This window comes from Lampris incognitus, chromosome 15 (genome assembly GCF_029633865.1).
Source record: "Lampris incognitus isolate fLamInc1 chromosome 15, fLamInc1.hap2, whole genome shotgun sequence".
In the NCBI taxonomy this organism is placed as follows: Eukaryota; Metazoa; Chordata; class Actinopteri; order Lampriformes; family Lampridae; genus Lampris; species Lampris incognitus.
The window spans coordinates 32,799,372-32,825,368 of NC_079225.1; the positions used below are offsets into that span (position 1 = coordinate 32,799,372).

General features: G+C 44.4%; 1 protein-coding gene across 1 annotated transcript in view; it reads left to right on the top strand.

Moving 5' to 3' along the window:
* Positions 1-25,437, top strand: part of LOC130125441 (neurexin-3b-like) — a 412,131-nt gene extending 386,694 nt beyond the window's left edge. The window contains exons 20-22 of the mRNA XM_056295020.1: positions 11,336-11,414; positions 24,348-24,706; positions 24,782-25,437. Coding sequence (XP_056150995.1) covers positions 11,336-11,414; positions 24,348-24,706; positions 24,782-25,333 — 990 coding nt within the window. The 3' untranslated portion in view covers positions 25,334-25,437. The remainder of the gene's footprint in view (positions 1-11,335; positions 11,415-24,347; positions 24,707-24,781) is intronic.
* The last annotated feature ends 560 nt before the right edge of the window (positions 25,438-25,997 follow it).

A 25,997-nucleotide genomic window follows, 5' to 3' on the forward strand; every position in this document is an offset into this window, starting at 1 on the left:
TAGCCTTATACACCTAGCACAGGGTGTGTGTGTGTGTGTGTGTGTGTGTGTGTGTGTGTGTGTGCATGCTTGTGTGTGTGTGTGTGTGTGTGTGTGTGTGTGTGTGTGTGTGTGTGCGTGCAGATCTTTGCACAGATATGCGTGGCTCTGTTTGTGCAGCACTGTATGCCTGGAATACTGCATTTGTCTACAGGAGTCAGCTGGAATGAAAGTGAATAGTACTACGCAGATGTAGCATTTGATGAAATAATGAAATGTGTTCTAAGTGTTTCATTGCTCAGGCCAGCTTGTAGTGTACAGCCTTGAATATGGACCAGTAATGATTCCCTTTGTTGGCCGTGGAGACTTGGTGCATTCCACAGTGAGAGCTCTTACACTTAAAAGCGATAGCAGTAATTCTATGTGTGCATGTGCGTGTATGTACGTGTGTACGCACATGCGTTCATGCCATTAAAGAGCTTTGGTGTATATCTGGTGTTAGTGTTGCTTCGTTTAGTGATAACACTTCAACTTTCATCTTCTAAAAAGGGACTAAATCGAATGCTTAATTTGGTTTGTGCTCATTAGGAGCTGAACCCAAAGGGGACCCCTGCTTAATTTGGGAGAAGTAAAGCTGCCTGCATCAGCTGTTATGTAACGCCCACATCGATTTGGTATTACTGCCTTGAAGTCATAATAGTCTTTGACGGTGAGAAACTTAGCAATATAGGAATGGATTGAAAAGAGAGATCAAAATGTATTCCACAAGGAGTAAGTCAGAGATCCAATTTCAGCTCTTTATTTCAGGCTTCACACATTCCAAATGGAAAACCAATAATAACCTTCCCGTCTAATCATACAGCCTGACCTACTGAAATCATAGCTGCATTTGGAATTAATCTCTGTTGTGTTTTTTTTCATTGAGGCCTTAACTTAGCCTCACCCAAAGTTTTGTGTGAAATCTGGCAGAGGCATAAAATACCAGCCAAGTCTGCTCCATCAGCGGTGAAACTACCATATATGCAGGTAATGCAGCTGCATTGGGGCCCGCAACAGTTTAGGGCCTGCACGCACAGACCCCTCTTTATCTCACCACTGTCGTATAGCAAAGCTCTCGAACACTTGAGTCGGCGGTATAAGGTATGTTCAAAAATGTGCAAAGTGCCCACGTAATCATGGACATGCACACGACTTCGCACAGCAAAAAGCCCGGAGAGTATACCTGCGATGTAAGTGGAACTTATTTGTTATTTATTTGACTAATGATCCTCCTACATACTTTGTTTTGTATTTATAAGGCCTATGTGCAGACATTAATAATGCTGTCTGTGTGCTGGTGCGCCATCACCAATAATGTTTTCACCTGTTATGACGCTCAAACACCAAATTTTGTTAAGTAGGCTAGTCGATCACTATCTTGGCCTTGCTATTATGACTCGTCTTCTATAGCATGGCGGTCTGTTTTATTTAGGCATCAACTGTGCAGTGCATTTTGCTGTTGCTGTTTGTTTTAAAGCTGCTCGCTTTCACTGCTTTCATTCGCTACTGACGTGACGTTATGTTATGTCTGACTGTGATGGGCAGGCGGGGCCCGCTTTAACCATCTTACATTGGGGCCCGGCGCCGACTTGTTATGCTGCTGCGCTCCATGGAAGGTTTCCAAGTAATCACACCCCAAATTATTCAAGCAGCAACTTGACGTCTGCAAACCCGTCGGATCCCGACAGGTCCTGACACACTGAGTTGACTCAAGCCAAGCTCCCGCCATTTTTTTTTTCATTTTATAGATCGGACTCGGGTCGGACTCATGCTCATTTAACTTTCCATATATGTGCAGAGTACACATAGGCCTCTGTATGAAATATTGTTATATTGATTATCCATCCATCCATCCGTTATCCAAGCTGTCCAAAGGAGTTGAATCAAGTGCGACTGGACTTGGTATATATCCGTGAAGACGTTTCGCCTCTCATCCAAGAGGCTTCCTCAGTTCGTACCTTTCTGACTAGACCAAGCTGGTGATGAGACTCAGAATTTATCCTCTTTGGAGTCATTATCATAGCTATAGATGTCCATGGCTCTTTGTGTCCCGATGTTTACCAACTGTATGCTGTAAAATGCAATGAGGATTGCACCGACCGATACATAAGGGAAACGAAACAACCACTACACAAACGGATGGCCCAACACAGAAGGCCAAACTCCTCAGGACAAGACTCAGCAGTCTATCTACACCTAAAGGAGAAGACACACTCCTTCGAGGACAGCAACGTACACATTTTGGACAGAGAAGATAGATGGTTTGAAAGAGGGGTGAAGGAAGCCATCTATGTGAAACTGGAAAAACCATCCCTCAACAGAGGAGGAGGTCTGCAACACCACCTATCTCCCACTTACAATGCCATCCTTTCATCTCTACCCAGGAGACTCAAGAAGCCTAGCCTCCAAGAACAACAGTCGGTCACTAACAGCTCCAACGACTCTCATGACCACTGAATAATGAAGTCGAAACTAACACCCCCAACGACCGTCGCTGCAAAACAAATGCAAGTTGCGCGGTTGGACATCGGAGCACAGGAGAGCCACGCATATCAATAGCTCCGATAACGACGGGCGCGGCCAAACATCGGCACACAAAAGAGCCACTCATATCTATGGCTCTGTTAGCGACGGGCGTTGGTAAATGTCAGGACACAAAGAGCCATGGACATCAATAGCTCTGACAACGACTCCAAAGAGGATAAATTCTGAATCTCATCACCAGCCAGTCAGACTAGCTTGGTCTAGTCAGAAAGGCACGAACTGAGGAAGCCTCTTGGATGAGAGGCGAAACGTCTTCACGGATATATACCAAGTCCAGTTGCACTTGATTCAACTCCTTTGGATAACCATGACCTGGATGAATGAGAGCATTCACAGACATGTTATTCAAGCTGCTTATCCCACATAGGGTTGTGGGATGCTGGAGCCTATCCCAGCAGTCATTGGGCAGCAGGCAGGGAGACACCCTGGACAGGCCACCAGGCCATCACAGGGCCAACACATTCACACCTAGGGACAATTTAGTATGGCCGATTCACCTGACCTGTGTGTCTTTGGACTGTGGGAGGAAACCGGAGCACCAGGAGGAAACCCACACCGACACAGGGAGAATATGCAAACTCCACACAGAGGACGACCTTGGATGACCCCCAAAGTTGGACTACCCCGGGGCTCAAAACCAAGACCTCCTCGCTGTGAGGCGACTGTGCTAACCACTGCACCACCGTGCCGCCCCTATATTGATTATATTATAAATATTATACATACGCGTGTACACATGTATTACACATGACAGTTGACCGTGGCGTGTGTGTATTTTTGCATGTATCAGAGAGAGTGCGCATCAGAAAGAGCTTAAAGTGACATTGGTGTCAGGCTCGGGCTGATAAATTGCAGACTTTATCGGGCTGGGGCTGGGCTAGGGCTCGAACACCACAGGCCAGGGCCAGGCTAGGATTGTAGATTTTGACCCGTGCAGGGCTCTAATCACAACAGTGTTGCTCTAATTGTAGGCAAAAGGCTCTGTCAGCATGGTATGGTGACCTTTAGTAAAACTTGATCCTTTCTGTTGTTGTCTTATTGATCAACCCCCCACCCCCACTTTCTGTTGTACCATCCTCTCATCTTTTCTCCTACTGTTCTTCTTCTTCTTCTTCTTCTTCTTCTTCTTCTTCTTCTTCTGTTATTGCGTTTAGGGCAGCATAACACCACATCGCCTTGAACTTCTCACTTCCTGTGTTGAACTGCAATATTTTGAGAGCGCTAACATGAAGCAGGCTCGCCACAGTAATTTGTGCTCCACCTGTCGTCATTCCTTCTGCACCTGTGTGTGTGTGTGTGTGTGTGTGTGTGTGTGTGTGTGTGTGTGTGTGTGTGTGTGTGTGTGTCACCGGGCCTCCCTGATGACCTTGTACACTGCGGCAGGGGGGTGATTAAGGATCAGGGCCAAAGACCATTTCCTTTTCCATAGAAAGATGAATGACCCTGTTTGGAAGTGGCTGCCTATGGCCTCGGGGCAATTAGAGTTTGCTGTGAGCCAGCAACCCTTACTGCTCTGTGTACAAAGGCGGGTCCTTGAGAGTGAAGGAAATACTCCACAGGCAGCTTGTTCCACTGATACTTCCACAACAGGGCGAGGGTGAGCAAATTAAATGGATTTTTCTTTTTTTTTTCCCCAACTGATTTCTCTTTCTCCTCTTCCCCCCCCCCCCCCGCTTATCGCTCCTCTTTCTCTCTCTTTTTCTCTCACTTTATCTCTCTACCATTCTTTCTTTCCCCTTTCTCTGCCTTCCTTCTACCCTTCTCTTGCTGTCTATCTCTTTCCCTCCATCCCTCTCTCTCTCTCTCTCTCTCTCTCTCTCTCTCTCTCTCTCTCTCTCTCTCTCTCTCGTTCTCTGGACATACCAGCGCGACCTGAGTGGAGAGAATAATGCTGACTTTAGAAAGCCGCTGAAAGAAAAGGAAAACGGGCCCACCATGGGTGCTCATTTGAAATATCAATATTTGATCTGTGAAATCACTTAGTGCACGGCTTCGGCCGTGCGAGTTAATTTTTCGAGCGTGTTTGGTTGTAATTCATCCTCTGTAGTGAGAGAAAAGTAAATGGTGTGACTGCCAAGCCTTTGACTTCCGCTGCTGGAGTGTTTGTTGAGGTCCCTCGGCCATGCCTCCCATGTTGCTAATGAAGATAAGACGCCATGACCGAATGTTTTGTCCACCACTATCACAGTCCTTGTATAGTAAACAGGCTTGACCAGTCCCGGGTTCAGAACTCAGTGCAAGTCTGCAACACAGCCAGGGCTCTGCGGCAAAGAGACACGAATAAACATGGATGTCGAGAGCGCAGCAGCCTGTTTATTCAAACAAAGACAATTATAGAGATGATTTAAAAAAAAGCAAACTTTAAAACGAAAGATGAAAAACAAGACCTGAAATAACGTCTGTTGTTGGGGGGGAGAGGGCAGCAAATCCACACTGTGACCCGTCTTAGGCCGATTTGGTGGACTCGAGACAGGTACAACCTCTCTCCCCGCTCCGCCACATGCTCCAATACGCCGTCACAAGCTGCCCCCTCTCCTTCACTCCCCTCTTCTAATTTCTTCATTTCTGAGAAAACATCTCATCTATCAGAGAGGGGAGAGTGAGAGTGAAAAGAGTTGTGGCAGCCTATTGATAGGGATATGGCCGAGCGCCATCGATTCCCCTTGTAATACAAGCCTCCTCCTTGTCAGCCTGTCAAAGCCCAGATCCGACATGATAACGTGCACATCAGACAGCCATCAATGGAAATGCAAGCTTTCACCGTGGAGATGACTATCTCCACTTTAAAGCGGAAGGGCCGGTGCAGCGGAGGGATGAGAAAGCGCTTAGCGAGAGACAGGACTGGTGTAAGACCGGAGGTTGGGTTACTTCAGGACTCAGATTTCTGGCGTTTTTCCAGGTCAAAGGCATGTCAGCCTTTATCTGGAGGAACAGCCCACTGTAAGAATAGAATATAAATGTGTGTGTGTTTGTGTTGGGGGGGGGGGGTCCAAGGTGACCAAGGATTCCCTTTAGGATTAAAAGCCTGCTTTGAATTCCATGTCTTCTCCATGTGCCCTCGCTTCCGCGTGGTCGCTTTGATCTCCGAACGCAAAACTGCACCAGATATCCATGGCAACCGATGGTCAGGATGAGGCACTCAAGGAGAAATGATTTATTTTGTGCTTTTTTTTCTTTCTTTTTTTTTTGAGAACGTAAAAAAAAAAAGTAACAGTCATTCTTATTGGCCGTTGGGCGGTCTGTTATCATAAATAAACCAAATTGGGTTTCGACAGCGGGGTAGTATGTGATGTCGTGTCACTTCCCCTGTTGTCAAAGGGCCTTTATTCTCAGCACTTGCCTCACGCTCTGGGTATGAAATGAACATGAAGGTAATTTGTTAGCATCAGAGCGGGGGTCCGGAGGCTTCTGGGGCCACCTCTACTGACCACACTTGATAATATGATTTACTTTTGATGCACTTAGATGCATAATTGCATTCCCCTCCCCAATCAAGGACACATATTCTCACTGCACATGTTTATATTCCATGTTATCTGTATAACCCTGGGTCTGTGTCACAAAATGTATGCTGTTTCTACTGGGGATATAGACCTTTTAAGTCGCATATGTCTCTCTTTTAACCACTGAGCCATGGGTTTGATGTGACTGACCAAATCAGACCAACATTCAGCCAAATAGTCAACCGCAGCTGGAGCCTACAGATGCTGCAGCCTCCTCTCGCTGAGTATTGTCCTTAAAATGAAATATTCACCATTTGACACTATTTAGTGACTATTTATTGATGATTGAATATTGTGCTTGTCAATCATTAATGAATAGTCACCAATTAGCAGAGGTGTAAAAACCAGGTCCGCAAAGTAAAAGTCCAAACCATGTATTTGCTCTACTCATGCACTACACCAGCAGATTCTAGTCAACACCGCTCCTCAACTAGGTAGGGAAAACCAGTTAATGAAATCAGCTGGTTTAGTAACATGGTTGGAGCAAATACACAGTTTGGACATTTACTTTCTGGACCTGGTTTTTACACCTCTGCCAATTAGTGACTATTTATTAATGATTGACAAGCACAATATTCAATGGAATTGGGATTTTTTTTTCTTTTTAAAGTAAACTCAGTTATGCGAGTCACTGGTTAAATTTAACAACATGATCGCTTTTAAAGATTTGATGCTCAGATGGCTGGCTCAGACCAGATCAGATGGGCCTTTAATGATCTTAATGCAGAACCAAGGTCATAGCAGCGACAGATAAGTATTATATAAATCAGTATACAGCATGTAGAAATAACTGAAGAAAATAAACAGAGTCACACCAACCAAAAGGTATTGGAACCACCTCAATTTACTGAATGAGAAATTTAAGGTAATGCATATCTTGCATTGTACTACTCCTCGGTAGGTTAGCCTCCCACGTAATGGGTGTGCTTCCTCATCTAATGGCTTTTGGTGGACATCTTGTACTGATATTGCAATCCAGTAATTAATAAAGGTGTTTTTGGGCCCCCCCCCCCAAAAAAACAAAGAAAATGGTGGGATGTGGGATCCCTAAATAGCATGACCCTTTGTTGTGATATTTTAGTCCAGGGTTAAGTCCGTTCTCAGTATGGGCCTCTTGGCATTGAGCAGAGGTGTGAGATGAGAGACTGAATGCAGCTTGTAAAATGTCTACAAAACAATGAACATACATTAAAACGTACCCATCATTGCCCAAAATATGTCTGCTACCTCCGCTGTTAGAAAAGGGGTTAATTATAAACAATAAGAGAAAAAGAACAGCTTGCTTTCTTATAGCGAGTCAATTAATTCTGTGCCATTTTTGTTCATTCTGAGGTCATTTTTGATTGCTGGCCCTGATGAAGCGCCATCCAACTGCTGTGTTTATTGCAGGCTTTATCTAGTAATGGTCCCTGCTTTGTTGCTGGCTGAGTCAAAGCAGTCAGACCGATGTCTGCTGAATAAACCCTGCAGAAGATCTGTTTTGTCAGAGCCCAGAGTCTCACCTTCCCCATTTTTATTTGTTGCCGTACCATGAACTGCAAAAACTAAAAGCTGTGTATTTTGAGGCTCATCTTCTTTATTGATCTCCTGTGTGATCCTTTTAGATGATGTGCTGAAGTGGTCGGAGGTAAATGCTGTTTTAATAAAGTCTGCCTATCGATTCGGTCGTGGCGTTTGAGGGGCAGGGGATTTGAGTGTCAGTCGAAGACAAGGGTAATCGGGAAATTAAGGCGCGAGGCACAGCCCATTTGTAGAGCTTTCATGCACTAAACTCAAAAGTGAACACACACTCGCACACAAACACACGCTGTAATACCCTCTGCCTTTAAACCTTTTCAAAGACTCACTAAAAAAAAAAATGAAGATGAGGCCATTTGGTGAGAATAATTACACCAAAAAAGAAATCACTTTGCTGCCAAAATATATCCCACTCTATGTTATGGAGAATTAGACAGAGAATTGGATTTCCCCAGCTGTGAAATCAGTTTTTGTAGTCCCGCTGGCCAACCGCATCATTATGCTATACCCTGCTGTAGGCTCCGTTCACTGCACACGCATGCAGTTTCTGCTGCTGCCTTTTCTGCTCCACGCGGGCTCTTTGTATTTGCGCCATCCCGCCCCGCGCCATATGTTATTATCGACATCTGTGGTTGACTAAGAAGAGACTGTGAGCTTCGTGTGCCACTTGGTTGGTTCTGCATTAGCTCCAAAGGCAGAGAAATGGCTATGCCCAAAGACCTTCAGGAGAAGCACTTCAATCTGGGCCGTTGATGGGAAGGAATACGTCGTATTTCACAAAAAAATAAATCTGGCCCGCGATGAGTGGATCTCAAAATGTCAAACATCACACATCAATAGCCCTCTTCAATTTGTCAGCTAAATCGGAGTCCTCCAGATGAGATGATCTGTTGCTTTGATTTTGCAGAAAATTTTCAATCAGAGAGTGGATATGTGTTATATGACTCTACCCATCCATGGAAGGCCTTTTTTTTTCTTCTTTTTTTTAATGCAGCCCATATACAGCACCAGCTGAGCCAGCCAGTCCACCTCAACTTGCAGTTATCTGCAGTGCATTGTGGTGTTTCGGCCTCTGTGCGGGGTCAAGTCAAAGGAAACGCAGCGAATACAAACCCCACATGAGAGATAGATGTATGAGGCTTACCTTGAGGCTGACAGCCATGCTACGACACTGTTATTACATGGATTAGCCTGCTGCCCTGTCACGAAAATGAGCCACGTGTGTGCATACACACTCACTCGCATGCACACACACACACACACACATGTGCACGTACACACATACACATGCATGCTCGCACCCACTAACAATTGCAATTACACACACATACTCCTGCTTTAAGCTTCTTGTAGAGCTTTTATCAACACATTGTGTTTAACACCAAGCTGTAGAGATGCTAATTTTGATTAAAATGTTGGTTGGAAATCAGGTCACATCTGAGCTTCAAACATCTTAACGGAGAATAACGTGCCCCATGTATGTAATCACTGCATACTTGTACATGTAGACAGAACAGAGAATTACTACACAGAGACATTTTGAGCAGGGAGTAACAGCCTAGTGTGTGCACAAGTTTAGCAGCCGACCAAACGCTGTTCACAAGTTCTGTTATAGAAATTATGTGATGAGATAACAGTCACCGATATTCTTGAATTCCATCCATCCATTTTCCAAGCCGCTTATCCTAATTAGGGTCGCGGGATGCTGGAACCTATCCCAGCAGTCATTGGGCAGCAGGCGGGGAGACACCCCGGACAGGCCGCCAGGCAATCACAGGGCCGACACACACACACATACTCACACCTAGGGACAATTTAGTACGGCCGATTCATGTGACCTACATGTATTTGGACTGTGGGAGGAAACCGGAGGAAACCCACGCAGACGCCAAATTCTGAATTAAAAAGACAATAATTCAACCAAAAGCATTAAAACTGTGAACTAATATTCTAATATTTATATTCATATCTAATATTTATTTTATTTTAATTTTATTCATTTTTTATTTTGTTATTTTTATTTATTCATTTATTGTTTATTTTTAATTATTCTTGAATTATCTGTCAAAAATAAGATGGTTGGCAATGTTGTTGGCCGGTGGATGGACGCGTGGTTGTGGTGTTTTTGGGGCATTAAGACGTCGTAGGCATCAGCTGCAGAGGAAGGCAGCACGCATGAATGGATGAGAGAAAGTCAGTGTTTTCATTAAACGCTGGGCTATGATGTTAGGTGTTGAGGGGCTGAAATTGCTGGAACAGACTTTGAATTGGCTGGGGTTTTTCATCTCTCTGTGTCCCTGCCACCCACATCTGCCGCTATCATAATAACAAGCAATAACCCTCTTTCAGCAATAACCAAGACTTTTATACGCATAATGTGGCTTCAATAAATAATGTCATATTTACCAAGGGGCCATATTTAACAGCAGTTTAGTTTAGAGAGTCTCTCCTTCTCTTTTTCTTTTGCTTTCCCATGCTGGAGAAAATAATGCTGTGCATTAACTGCACAAACGCAAGCACGTGTGTGCAAACACATAATCCAATGTACTGATACACCAGTGAACAAAGCACACCTAACAATCCCAAATCATATCACACATTGGGAATTTACTGTGAAAATGTACTCGCTCTCTCACAGAGGAGGGCGGTGTGTCCTCCCACTGTGCATACATGTGTTTGTATAGACCACACCTGTGCCTGCAGGGGTGCGTGTGGTATGTGTGTATGTGTGTGGTAGGAAGAGACAGCTTTCTCCCGGGCAGCAGCAGTGAGCGTGTCAAAGGCAGCGGCGGTGGCAGCGGCAGCAGTGGCGGCAGCGAAGGCGTGGGGGTGCGTTTCATTAGTCTGTCAAACTCAATGATATTTAGAGCCCCGCGCTCTCGGCCAGGACTGGAAAACTCAATCAGGGCTCTGATTTCATAACCCTGCTCGGTGACAGAGGCCAATTTTATCGCCCCGCTGATCCGCTCTCATAAACGCCGGCTGCCCGGCACACCACTGCTGAAATACAACCTCCTCCTCGTCCTCCACAGGTCGACCCGAATGAGAGGGGTGGGGTTCATGGGGATAAATCAGAACCAAGGGATGCTGGAGGGTGCTGATAATCCTCCGCAGGTCCATGCGTAGCCAGCACCAACCACCACCACCACCACCACCCCCATACACACACACACCACCCCTCAACTCCTCTGTCGCCACCCTCAGCACAACACAAATCAGAGGCCAAGACAGTGTTGATCTGTGAGGGCTTGGTGGGGCCATTGATTCTGGGCGATGGAGGCGGGGAGAGCGGCGGTAAATAATCAGAGGCAGAGAGAGAAGGAAAACAATTATCTGTGTAGGTGGAAAGCACATAAAGTGAGGAATGATAAACACGGTGAAATATGATTGACTCAAAGTGATCTATGAAAGCCAAACGACAGGCAAAGTGTGTCTGTGTGTGTGTGTGTGTGTGTGTGTGTGTGTGTGTAAGTTTCAGAGATATCCTTGAGTTGAATGGCAGTGTATAAGTTTGTATTCGAGGACTCAATGCAGTGAGCTTCTTCTAACCAGGATATTTCTCTCTTTGTGTGTGTGTGTGTGTTTGTGCGCGATTGCATCCACACTTGTGTATATAATTGCACTTGTGTATGTCCATTGGTGTGTATGGCTATATACCTCTGTGTGTGTGTGTGTGTGTGTGTGTGTGTGTGTGTGTGTGTGTGTGTGTGTGTGTGTGTGTGTGTGTGTGTGTCTGTGTGTCCATCCCGCAGACAACAGATGACATTGTCTCATCGGCCGAGTGCGCCAGCGACGACGAGGACCTGGATGAATGTGACTCCGGACATACAGGTGGGATGGGTGTGTCGAGTTATGCTTGCTCAGAACCTGGTCTTATTTCTCCTTCTCTTTCTTTGATTTGCTACCGAGGAGCCTCTCCTCTAAGCATCATGTCCCACGGGAGCCTCAAGTGTAACTTTAAACGCCTGCCTAAAAGCATCCACTAACAGAAATATATAGTAGTGTTGAGGGGTTCTCCGTATATATATATATATGTAAAGTTTAAAGAGCTTCAAGCGCTTTGGAGACGGATGAAAGCAGTAAGGAGTAAGACGATATATATCCTTAGCGTGCCCTCTGCAGAAAGTCACTATTTAAACTTTAAACTGTAAGCAAATGAGCACATACAATCCAGTCACATTTGTGTATAGACCGCTAACTGCACACATATAGCTGTAGACTGTAGCTAAAGCCCAAACTCATGTCGAAAAATACAAGTTACACTTAGCTACGGGGCCTCTGGTCGCAGACATGGCGAGGCGTTGATACTAATTTTGTCCTCTCAGCATTCAGTGGAGAGCAAAACTTTACTTGACAAAAGTACGAAATTAGTATCAAGCCCCATGTCGCCTGCACTGATGCTTCAAAATGTATCTGTCCTGTTACATGGTTGATTTCCTCTTGCTGTGCGTGTGTGCGTCTCTTTCGACAGATGATACATTTTGAGATTCTTTCGAGAACAAAGATGCTTTCAGCATAGATACTGTGATATGTAGCAGACTAACTGCAACGGAGCCTTTCCTCCCTTCTCCTCTTCTTCCTCTTTTTCTTGTTTGTACCTCTGTTTCCTTCGTCGGAGGCTTGCCTTACCTGAAACATTCTAATAGAGAACAGATATCCTAGAATTTCTGTGCGCATCGTCTCTCCTTCCTCCTCCCCTTGATCACACACGCAACACACACACACACACACACACACACACACACACACACACACACACACACACACACACACACACACACACACACACAGATCACTTTGACGTTAGCCATAGGCGGCCTTAAGCATCTGGGGGCCCGTTTCAAGAGCTAATGTGGGGCCCTACCCCACGAGAAAATGCATAAGGGAAAGGAGAATAAAAGAACAAGGATTGAAGTTGGTTTGCATCAATAAAGGCATAGTTTCAGATTTAAACATAAATGCATTATGTGCGCCTCCAGAGACATAATGCAAGCAATTCCCTTAAATAAAAACCGGAACAATGGCATTTTTTGCTTTGGAATGAGGAGAAGCTTCGCCCTTCTCAGCAACTACTAGTCTGCATCGATTAGCACCATGTAAAAACAGCTTAAACAATTGACAGTTAACCCTAACAAACAAGACGTTTTATTTTCTTGTCTAATGTTTTCCGTTTTCCAGCACCACTAGGACAGGCGCGTCTCAGTTTCCTCTCATTGGGCGGGTTTCCATTGCAGTTTTGCGCAAAATTAACGTGATTTTTTTTTCAATGCTGGGTTTTCTCCTCTTGCGACATGGCGACGGATCTTCAGGACCTGGCAAGTGTTTTGCACGGTGATTTCGGTTGCATGCACCGCAATGGCCGTGGTAGTGTTTAATCGAAGGTGACGAGGGCAGGTGATGCACGCAACGACGGAAAGGCAAAGCAGTTACGCCTGGCAGCGGTCACGTTAGCGGGGGTTTATGGGAGGTCGTTGTCCGTAATGATTTTACAGAGGTCCTGCGGATCCAGGACTTCAGACTGACGCGTTTAACGGACGATGAGCTATGCAGCCCAGCAGGACTCCTGGTGGCGGCTGCCGTATCACGCCCCAGGAAGCCGGTTCCCGCTGAGAAGTGCATAGCCATCGCTATGTAGCCTTGCGCTTGTGGCCAACTCGTAGGAAAGAAGGGAGACTGAGACTGCGGTCCTCTTTGGAAGCTCAGCTAAACCCGGATTTAATTCCTGCCGCGGCGAACAAACTACCCGCAGTTGGAGGTGCAATAACAGCTGGCCGGTCGACAGATTAACGTTACTGGTCCCGGTCACTACTCGTAGTTTAGCTAAAGGCTAACAGCTAGCATGGCATCCATTTTAGCTTGCCGGAACAACAACAACAACCACAACGTGCAACGCCCAAACTCTTCCCCATTCCTCCTCTAGTCCCGGGAGAACGGAGAACGCCTCCCTCCAAATCGGAAGCTAGAACACATGACCCCTCCCCCGTCCCTCGTGTCCAGACCCCAGCGTTAGCTATTTATTAACTGGCTAGCTTGACTTAAATGCGAAAAATGTGTTTCCGTTTCAATTTTGCGAAATATCGCTTTGTCGAATCGTCTGAAAAACCACCTTAATGTGAGCGGGTTTTTTTAAATCACGTGTTTCCGTAACTCGCTTTTAGTTTGCAGTTTCAAAGTGCGCATTAAGCAGGTTAATGGAAACCCGCCTACTGACAAGGACCTTAGCTAGCAGCTCTATCGGACAGGTCGGATGTCTGCCGAGCGCCCACTAGTGGTGGTTCTTGTGTGTCATCTTTGACTGACGTGACCACAGCTGCTCGCCTCTATATCTATATCTATATATATCTCTCTATATATAGAGAGATATATATAAGTAGGTGAATTTTTCAGTTTTCGCATGTCAGGCCCTTTGTGAGGGTGGGGCCTGTTTCAACTGAAACGGGTTAAACATCGCTAAGGCCGCCAATGTCATTAGGTCAAAGTGGTAATATTTCAAGTCATCCATGTAGCAGTTCAGTCGGAAAAGTAACACATAAAATAAAGACATGAACAGAAAGGTTGTTTTTGAGACAACTTGGGTGTAGCTCAGCAGTAGACATTAACATACGGCTGTCAATCAGGCTGCTGCCCGTAAGCAGATGGCATGCATCCTAGTGGTATGTGGGTAAACCAGGAGTCTGTGAGCCCTGCTGAAGCTGGCTCGATATGTGAAAAACTTCTCCCCTCAGGCCCTCTGGAAATCATTACCAGCTCAGGCGATTTAATTGCCGCGCTGTCCTTCAAAACTCCATCATAGCAGACTAATTGATGCTGCATTAATCTGGCTAAATATGCCCCGGCTTAGCACCAAACATATGTCCACTTTTCAGAGCTAATAATAAGTCTAATGCACATTTCATTGAGACCTGGTTGAAACAATACATTTACTTTTGCACTCTGCTATCTCTCTGCAGAGATAATCGTAGAAAACCCAGCGTTTATTTATTTCTCCTCTAACTTAACCGTCTTGATACATTTTGGGGGAGAAATTCAGCAACCAATCAGCTATTAATTTTGCCATTTTTCAATCTGTGAGGGGAACGCAATGACTTTGAAGCCTTATCGCATCGTAATGACATTTGTTTCCTGGAAATTGTGGCCACGTTTTTGTTCCCTGTATTCATGGCCATTTTGATAGAGGAAAAGTCATTTTCTCAGGCAGTGTTTAGGTCCAACTACTTTATTATAAGCATGAGTTACCAGGGCCTTCTTTAAGAGATAATTTAAATTGAATTGACAAAGTCCACAACTTTTTTTTTTTTTTTTTAGCGCCCTGATTCAGAAATCTAAAACCCAAGTATTCTCAAAAGCGGAAGCGCAGGTAACTGTTTACTGTAATAGAAGAAGATTTTGATAAAACCTAAAAAGAGAACATGGTACCCTCCCCTCATATAGTGGCAACATATGTACTCATACACAGTCATACATACATCTCACCATGTTGACACAGAAATTCATATCCTCATTCCTGCCCTGCTTCCATTTGTGTGAACAGTAGCATGACATGATGTTTGATTATGTTTTTTTTTTACCTCGTGTTTCATTTTGTTTTTATCCTGTGATGCACATACAGTATGAACATCTCTCCTCTCGATCGATTTGGACCCAGTTGTCAAGTTTGCTTTTTATTTTTGAGTTTGTTTGTTTTTTTGTGACTCTTAATTTTAATTAAATTTTAATTTAATTGAATTATTTTCTTTGACGGGGGTCTATATATATATACATATTATTTATATATATATATATATATATATATATATATATATATATATTTTCTTTTTTCTTTTTTGGAGGTGGGGGGGTGCGCTGAGCTTATTTGTTTTTCTCCTTTTTTGTCGTTGTTGCTCTTATTTTTCGTTGGGGGTCCTCATCATCCGTCGTCCATCGTCCTCCAAGCCAGGATAGAGCCGCTCCTCCCGTTTTTGCCTCATCTTGTGCCGCATGAACTTTTGGTGGTTGAAAAAACTCAAAGTACTCCTCCTCATCTTCTTTGTGTTCATTTACTTATTGTTTTCATTTATTTTTTGTGCCGTATGGCTTACGAAGAACCCCCCCATCATTGTCGATACAACAGAGGGAAGTGAACGGCAACAAAATCTTTTCTTGCCATCATCCTTTATTTGGCCTTGTGCAGGCAACCCCATTCTGTCTCAAGAAAGTTGTGTGTGAAAGAATGACTCCCCCCTCCCCTCCCCCTCCCCCCCTGCCTCCTCACACATTGCTTCCCCACTTCCTTCCCACTGTTTTTCTTTTGGCCTTTCTGCATATACATGTCTGTTTTGAATGCAGATGGCATAAAAAGACTTTTATTGCCACAAAGTATATCTGTTTTTCTATTCTATCTGTTGCTCCAAGTAGAAGGCATTTGTGGCATGCATACTATACTGGACTGTACCGGACTGTATAGACTAACTAATGTGTCAGACCTTGGTGTTCTCGCCCCCCCACTCCCCGACCCCCCCCCCCGCTTTCAGCATGACTATGATTGGCGACCATTGTGTGTGCTTCTTCTCCACCCATGATGTCTTCGGCTCAACCCCCGCTGGCTGATGCTACGTGTTGGTGTTTGTTCGGGGGGCTACAGTCGTGGAGCTACTCTGCCACTGTTCCCCGTGGCAGCTCCCGTTTCTGATGCGTCCCCATGTTTGTGTTTGTGCCCGTGTCTGCGTCTGTGTGTCTGCCAACTAGCCTGTCTCGTCTGCTGCGTGTGGTGGTCTCGTGGTTGTTTTGTCTGTGTGTTCTTAAAACTGTAAAAAAAAAAAAAACCTTACCTATACCCTTGATCCTTGGCGAGTTCCACAAGAGGGCCAACGAAATGTCCACCGAAAACTTGTTAGCACCGCACCGTTCATTAAGTTAACAGTGAAGCATTTCTTGCGTTTCTGTTCTGTTAATCAAAATAACTACCTGGATGTGCCCAATCACCTCTGCAAAAAAAAAAAAGAACAAAACAGTTTACAGTGTGTGATTGTACAGCTATGATCAAGTCAATCTCTGGTTTAATTTCACATCGATTAAGTGATGCTCTAGTCATTACTCGGCAATAAAAAAAACAGATTAATTTGTAATTTTTGTGCACAGATTGATGCAATTGTTTGTCATAGAATCTTGAGTGCACATACAAATATTTAATTGGAGCTACTGTATTTCCTATAAGGTGTTTATTTTACCCAGACCTGGCAAATCTAAGTTGTTTCGATTGCTGGTCACGAAATGCAGATTTGAGACATATAATTAAACACTTCAGAAATTATATTGAACATATACGGAAAACATAATTTGCCATGCACTGTCCTTATAAACAACATAGATAATGTTTACTTAATTCATACTTAATTTTTATAATTTTTACATGAAAAAAATGCGAAAGTGGCCACTTGCATGAATAAATCATAGTGTGAGACGTATAAGTCTTATAAGACATACAATAAATATAAAACAAAGATTTACTATTGGAGGCAATGGGAAATTCTTGTAAGTTTTTTCTATTTCTTTTCCATGTGGGCTACTTTTAACTGCTTAATAATATGTTTGGTAATGTTAAAATTAGTTTTACAGCCGTTTCTACTGTGTAACACCCAAAAAACAAGTGTCAGCAGTTTCAACACATTGTAGATAAAGGGAAAAAATGCATGTCAGAAGGCTTTTACAATGGTCACCAATGTTCACTAAGTCTGTGATGCACTGGGTTTGTATCTCATTTACAGAAAGGCATCACAAGGACTTGTAATACCCAAATAATGTGGTATCCATAATAACTGCAAAGACAAAAACTGTGGCTTGTGGTTTACCTCACAACAGCTGTTTCACGGTAATACTGACAGTCTAGTATAATGCAGACGGCTTAATTGTATTCAATAAATGGGCATCAAACGGTGCTGCCTGAACCATTGGCCCTATTAGACTTTGATGAACAGGCACACAGAACTTAAAGAGACCCGACCTAATTTAAGAAACCACTTAAACACACTGGCCTTAGTTGGATAAAGGAGGGAAATCTATGACACAAGGCGCTATAGCACTGAGGCATCCATGTAGTTCTCAGTGATTTCCACATTGCCTAAGAGTCCACATATGTGTGGGGCACCGAGTGAAGTATGATAGGGATGGATCACTGAATTTCTTCGTGGCGTTGCGCTCCAGCTTCCATCAGGCCCCATTGGGCCAGCTGTCACTTCGACACATGACTCAGATCTATTTAAAGGTTATTGGGCTGACACATGTCCGCCAAGCACGGAGGTGCATCCTAATGGCCGTTCAGCAAATCGACCGTCTGACAGGGGCAACTTGCCATGCCTGCTGAAGATGCCAATTTAATACGCCAGAGTGCGCCGAGCCGCGTGATGACGGATTAAGACCTATCTGCCACGCTCCACAGCTAAGGGACACCCCGAGAAGGGAACTCTTTTCTCAGTCTAGAGGTTATTGGCACTTCCGCACATGGAAGTCAAGACATCTTTCTGGCTCACTAGAGCTCTAAACTTGACTTCATTCAACTTTAGTAAAGAGATGCACATCCGTTAGTGAAAAATATGTCTTCTGTTGGCTGGGGTCTGCAAAGAGAAGATAAGATAATTTCATTGCCAAGGTACAGAGCTCAGCTTTTTTCAGGTACATGTTGCCAGAAAGCTCAGCCATCAATCAGCCACCAATATAATCCCTGGCATGTCCCTTTCATTGTGTCCATATGTAAAGTCGGTGTGCTGCTGGCACTCTAGTAATCAGCTTCCTACCTGCAGTGGGTAGAGGTGAAAGAATCTGCCACAGCAAGTCTCTGGGTACAATATGCCAGGCCACAATGGGATTCCAGGACCCCAAACCACTGACTCACCTACACTTTACAGAATCTAAATTCCATTGACTCAGTTCATCCATGTTGTGCCCGTGCGCTGTCCCCCCCCCCCTTTTTAGTTTTGCACCGTTAAATCCCTGACACACCGTTGGGATTCATCTCCATTTCCAAGCCTCAGCAAACGCTGGATGGACACGGGGATCAGTCCAAGAGGGGGAAGAGAGAGAAGAGATTGAAAAGAGAGCAGGATGAGAGAAAAGAAAGAGAAAACTGCTGTTCTCAGATTTCTATTGCCACTGGATTGCTGAGGTAGTCAGTGACTCAAGTCAGTCGGCCATTTAGTACAAAATTTATTTGCTTAAATTCCCTATATGGGCCAGGAAGAGCACTCATCTAGCCCATTGCTAGCACTGTGTTTCTTACATGAAATGATGGAAAAAGTAACGGCCACTAATTTCAATTTGCTTCAGCAACAGTGCGTGTAATTTTTTGGCACAAAACAATTTAGGGTTACATCAAAAGTTCCCTCCCTATCAGTTCCTCTACTTTGCCCCAGTGCTTTTCGTGGCAGATAGCCCTCTAGTCTACCTTCTCGCTTTGAAGTCTAGACGGTAAGATTAAGAGACATCTATTAGTATGAAGTCCTCTTACATACCCCATCTGTTTCGAAAAAGAGAGAAAACACTGTGACTCCTGGGTAGGTTTAGCAGAGTGAATTATTTGCAAAAGCGGAAGAGGCTTACAACAAAATCCCCATCCGTCTTGACACAGGCACCGAAAACAAACGCAATCTCGTTAAGCAAACCCATTAGAATGTGCCATGTTTGTTTGGTTGAGAAATGCAGCGAGATGCGCAGTGCTTGAACGAGAGCTTACAACAGATTAAAGTGTTCACTAAAACATCAAGGTCCTCCACATTGGCTCTTCTGAAGACCCTAACTGCTGCGGTTCCCCTCAATTGAGGGGTTTGTTGACATAATGCAAAGCTAACAGTTGCCAGGAGCCATTAGCCAAGAGAGGAGCAAAGTGAGGCAAGCAAGGCCAAGACAGCCAGGGCACAGTGAAATAAATAAGGCTCTGGATTTAATCACTTACTCTCAACAGCTATTGTTCGTTTAATGGAGCCAGGAGTTTCACTGGCTGATTGAAACATTATTATTATAACATTATTCTGTCAGGCGGCATGGTGGCCCAGTGGTTAGCACTGTCGCCTCACAGTAAAAAGGTCTTGGGTTTGAACCCCGGGGTTGGCCAATCTTGGGGATCATCCCCGGTCGTCCTCTGTGTGTGGAGTTTGCACGTTCTCCCCATGTCTGTGGTGGGTTTTCTTCGGGTGCTTCGGTTTCCCCCACCACCAAAAATATATGCATGTTAGGGTTAATACTGCTGTCTGTGCCCCTGACCGAGACATGGCAAGACGAACTGGTGTTGGTCCCCAGGCACTGCACGGTGGCTGCCCACTGCCCCTAGCTACACAGCTAGGATGGGTTAAATGCAGAGAGGAATTTCCCCATAGGGATTAATATAGTATATCAAAATCAAATATCAAGTTGTGAGTCAAAGGGCGGACCAAACATACAATATTGTGGCAGGGACCTGTGCTATTTCATGCCAGTCATCTGTGTGTTTCCCTCCACATGGAAGTACTCACTGATGTATAGTCTCATCAAACATGCAGATGTTAACAATAAATAGTCAGTGCAGTTGAACAGAGGTTTTGCTTTACTAACAACACTTTACTCGTGCTCCAAGTCATGACTTTAAGATTTGCTCAGCGAGGACGTTCCTCAAGCCGTGATAAATGAACGAGGTTTCTATAAGCAGGACCTAATATCTCAAGACAAACGTGGCTCTCGCATTGCCCTAAAATAAACTCGGGACGTATTTTGTGCATTTGAAGCCCTGTGCCCTCTTGTGGAACTTGCTCCCAACACTGTTTTATCTGTCAAGCGAAGGCTGTTGGCTATGCCCATTAGCATAAAGTGTTGAAACATTAACTAAAAGTAGCCCATTAATTATAGCTCTGTTTTCCCTGCTGATTAATTAGCTCAAGTGGCAGGACTAAATGACACGTAATGTTGGTTATATATCACCCATGGTATATCCTTCCCTGTGAAGTGCTCACGAATGGTCATTTGCCTGCGACAGTATCCCACAGCCCTTGGCGGCAGCGCCTTTTACTGACCTTTGACCCCTCTAAATCCCCTCTTACCCTATCTGACCCCGGCTTGCTGTATTGTAATTGTATATTACTCTCCCTAAATGCAACTTACTTAAGCATGCATTAACCCAACCTGGTCAATTCAAACTAAAAACAAGCAAAAACCCCTCGATGTCTGATTTACCTCTCTCTCTCTCTGACGTACACCCAGATTGCACGCCCTGTCCTGTGTTTTAAGTACTAACAAGAGAAACGCAATTCATGAAAAGCAACTAATAATATTTGTTTATTATTAGTTAAATGAAGGTGGTGACATTTTGCCTATGAACTGTCCCCCCCTTTCTATGTCTGCCTCGGTGTGTGCTTTCTGGTTGTTCATCTTTGATAGTGTGTGAGAAATTCAATGCCTTTTTTTTTCTTGCTTGCCAATTTGGATTTTTCCTTTATTTATTTGTTTTTTTGTTGTTGTACATATATGCAAAACACATATATGTGTGTATTTATGTTTATTTCTGAAAAATGTTCAATTTTTTTAACTGATTACAAGAATTACTATTGCAAATGTTTTAATGTTTTATTTTCTCAATTGGTACTAGACTTCCTCTTTTCTCTATGAATTATCAATTGATCCATCAACAGCAGCAGGCAAAATCAGATTGGCTATCACAAAACACCTCCGGCCTTATCGGGATCCCAAATTCACGGCCTCATAGAGAAAAAAGCGAAGGTGCCTCCAAAGTAGACCCTCACCACTATCTGTGAATATTTTTTTCCAAACTGTTTTTACACTGATCTACGATATTTTCCTGTCATCTACCAGATATCTGTGATTTGAATCAGGATTTAATGAATGAGTCACTTGATTTGTGCATGGCAAAGAAGTTGCAGCTTAGGGTTTGTAAAACTGTCAGTGTTGAGAGTGCTGTTCTCTTCTGTAGATGGGCATGTATATGCTCATTGTTTGTATATCCCCATCCCTTCCTTACAGCCAAAAGCTCTAATGCCGCCCGACCGCTTCGTGCCGCCTTTACATGGACATGGCAACTGATGTACACGTTCACCCCCATCTATGTCATTTCCTTCCTAGTATGTTCATAGGTCCCACCCCGTTTCACACCCCCTCCCCGACCCCTTTATGTAGAGAATCTAAGATATGTACAGTCATCCATTCGTTCATAACAAGTGAACAAGTTAAAAAGTCAAAAGTTTTAAAAAAAAGAAAGAGAATCTAATCAGACTGTAGATACTTATGGAGGAACTTTAAAAGAGCTTATCTATAAAAGTAAGACTTATAGATGTACAGTTTTCCTTTTTTTTATACTAAACAAGAGTACTATTAAAAGAACAAAAAAAATCTATCCTGAACAGAATGGTGAAGATTATTTTTCATGTCATGATGTGTGGATGTATGTGTTGTTGCCTCCCTGTGCCATCCTGTCTAAAAGAGAAATAATTACTAATTAATCAGAAACTGTTAAAAAATAAACTAACTAACTTGTCCAAAGGCATTCTTACACAACTTTCTTTTGTAAATTTTTTTTCTTCCTGCCAAAATCATGCGGGCAATTTGTTGATGTAAGTTGACAAAATTGATGGTATGCTTTCTCTTCCTTTCAAAACTTTTTATTTTATTTTGCCATAGGCCCTTATGATTTTTTTTCCCAACTTGACTTTGTTTTTCCTCTGTCTATACCTACTAATCCCTCTCTGGATAGCTAAATCTGTGGCTTTACTTTGTGAATGTTTTACGACGTTTGCTCTAACTCTGAACTGTTACTGCATCGCCTCAGTTGTCGTTTTCTCTCTTTGTTTTTCCTTTGGTTCTTTTTGTCACTGTTACAAGAGGTTTTGCATCTTTTACTAGTGCCCTGTTTGTGAGCCTTTGCCGTGTACAAGCAAGCCACTTTGGCAAGAGGATACGCAGATTCAACAGACATCTGAATGGTTCACATGCGTTTTGTGCGGCTAACTAGCGAAACATCGGCTTTCAAACAACGCACGTCCATTACCGGCGGTTGTTCCAAACCAGTTTCATTGTAAATGGGGGGGAATGGTGGATCCATCAGTGCCACACCACAGCTGCATGCGTGACAGAGAAGCCGTCAAATCCAAAATATAAAACACGAAAGTACTAGCTGGCACTCGTCCTGTAAGTATTTGGGATGGTCATCTTTGAGTGGAAAGTAGTGGACATTCAGGTGTCATTGAACTGCCAGGTGACTTTGTGCCATTGTGGTAATTATATAGGGGTCAAAAGGCAAGAGGCTAGGGCAAATAGGGGAGCCTATTGATGCTGAGCAGAGGAGGACAGGACACCTTATATACTTTCTATAGAATCAACCTGTGAAAGGTTCCTCAGAGTTTCACACGCGCAGGTTTCATTCGTCTTTGCAGACTTGTACATAAACCATTTAAAACACACGAAGGAGGGTTTGTGTCTTTAAAAAGTCTTGATGATTCATTATGAATTGGAAGTGCTCTCGGTCCATCAAATAAGCACTCGAGACATTTTTTTTGCTATGTTTGATCATTTAATTTGCGGCACGGTGGCACAGTGGTTAGCACGGTCGCCTCACAGCAAGAAGGTCCTGCGTTTGAGCCCCGGGGTCGTCCAACCTTGGGAGTCGTCTCAGGTCGTCCTCTGTGTGGAGTTTGCATGTTCTCCCCATGTCTGTTTGGGTTTCCTCCGGGTGCGCCGGTTTCCCCCCAGAGTCCAAAGACATGTAGGTCAGGTGAATCGGCCGTATTAAATTGTCCCTAGGTGTGAATGTGTGTAAATGTCAGCCCTGTGATGGCCTGGCGGCCTGTCCAAGGCATCTCCCCGCCTGCCGCCCACTGACTGCTGGGATAGGCTCCAGCATCCCTGCGACCCTGAGAGCAGGATAATGGATAATGGATGTATGGATGATAATTTAATGTTTTAGTGTATTTTTGTGCCGCATTTATCAAAAGCTGGAGTTTGATACTATTCTCAGGTCAGAGGGGTTGCAGACAAGTCTCTTAGCAAACTATACAGACTCTGTAGCACCAGGTCAACCATAGGAAATAAATATCTTCTTTCCTGGAAGGTGGATTTCAGCGTTATTCGCGCACACTTGCTTTGCTACCAAATGCCACTAGGGCCTGCTCTTTTTACCCAGATAATCCATACGTTAGCGCTCATGCTTTTTAGATGGACAGAGAAGAACTCCAGCTTCAAGATAATCAAAACAGGCCTCTTAAAAACCCAAACCAGCTCTTTGTGTGCTTAAACTCCTATATTTAACATGATCAGATAGAAATATATGTGTATGTATATAGTATACAGAATAAAATGCAAGTATATCGTCATAATCACACATACTTAATATCTATGATCAACATAGTAAGTAGTGTTAAGTATTGTTCAAACATAACCCTTTGAAAACGTAAGGCTATCCGACCAGATTTAGGATTTTCAGTGATCAGTACTGGAGTTGTGTCAGTTCCATGCGGCTCGCCCTTGTGCATCCCTCAAAGCCTTTTGATGCGTTGTATTCATTATTTATGGCTGTTGTTTTCTTTCAGTTTGGGTCTGGTTTGGTTCTGGGTTTCATTGATTTTGCACTGGTACAGTATTTTCAGTTCCTAATTTCTTTTTCTTTATCTTTGTATGATTTCTTCCCTTTGTTGAGCTTTGCTTTTTATGTTTTTCAGTTATCAGTTCTTTTGGTGTTGGACTGCTGTTGTTTGTATTCTTTGTGGGAAGCATTTCTAGCCTCTGATTGTGTCATTCTTTCTCTCTTTTCCTTTCTAGGAGGGGAATTAGTCATCCCCGTGCTAGTTGAGGACCCCATAGACATCCCCTCTGTATCCACTCGCTCTCCCTTCATCCCCCTCCCTCCAACCCTCCGCCCCGTCCTCACCATTATTGAGACCACCAAAGAGTCCCTGGCCATGGCCACTGAGGCGGGGGTACCTTGCTTGTCGGACCGAGGCAGCGATGATTGTGGTGATGGTGATGGTGGTGATGATGGTGATGATGATGATGATGATGGCATGGTGATTTCGGGGTTTGGCTCTGGCGAAGCTTTCGACTCTAGCCTGCCCCCGACTGACGATGAAGATTTTTACACCACCTTCTCCCTGGTAACAGATAAGATCTTGACCACATCGGCCTATGAAGGCGGCTACAAAGCACTCGCGCCCAAGTGGGAGGCCAAGGACTTGAGGCCTAGCAAAGCCTCCGAGGCGGGTAGGACTACACCCACCCCGCCTCTACCCGACATCCGGGGCACGCCGCCGGCGGCAGTCCCCTCAGACACGCTGCCCAAGCTGCCCGCCGGGAAAATGAACAACCGTGAGGTCAAACCCCCGCAGCCAGACATTGTCCTGCTGCCCCTCCCCACGTCCTTTGATCTGGACGGCACCAAACCACGGGGCCCCCTTATCACCTCGCCCATGCTGCGCACGGTGCCCGCTGCCTTGCCCACCGTGCCCGGCGTGGTGCGGCGGGTGCCGTCGGGGGCCTCGGAGGTGATCCGGGAGTCCAGCAGCACCACGGGCATGGTGGTGGGCATCGTCTCAGCTGCTGCCCTCTGCATCCTCATCCTCCTCTACGCCATGTACAAGTACAGGAACAGGGACGAAGGTTCCTACCAGGTGGACGAAACACGCAACTACATCAGCAACTCGGCGCAGACCAACGGCGCCGTGGTGAAGGAGAAAACGCCCAGCGGCAGTGCCAAAGGCAATGCCAGTAGCAAGAGACCAAAAGACAAGGACAAGGAATATTACGTATAGGAAAAAAAAAAAAAAATCATTTCCCAACACATAATGAAAAGAGTAAAACTGTGTGGAGCAATGGAATAAACGTTTTGACAGTACCATATTGGCAACTGTGATTGAAAAAGGAGAGAACTCAGAACTTCCTGAGTCACTGAAACATTTTCAGAAAGAACTGCGTGGCTCACAGAAGCGCACTTGCAAGGAAAAGCATTATGGAGAAACAATGCAGTACAACTGATAAGGACTCTACAAAAGACCTTTTCATGGAGTCCCCCTCCCCCCCTTTGCCCTCCATCACAGACATTTGGCAGTGTAAGATAACATCACTCTTACATACTCACTATCCCAAGTGACTGTCAGAGGTGTGTGGTCCTTGGAGTACTAATGACCTTGTCCATTGTAACCCTGTAAAATACGATCGCTGTCATTTCGGCCATTCTGAGCATGCATGTGAGGTGTATGTGACGTGGTGCTGGCGTCTGTGTAAATGAGGGACCAGAGGAGACAATGATTGTCGGGAATGTTGGAAGTCAAAACATGATTTGCATTAGAAACGGTTTTGTTAATGGTACCTTTCGAGGATGTGATGTGATATGAGGTAAGGTAAATGTATACTTCGAGGTGTCTTTCAAATTTGCTTTTTTATATATTTAATTGTTTTGGGTTGGGGTTGTTTTTT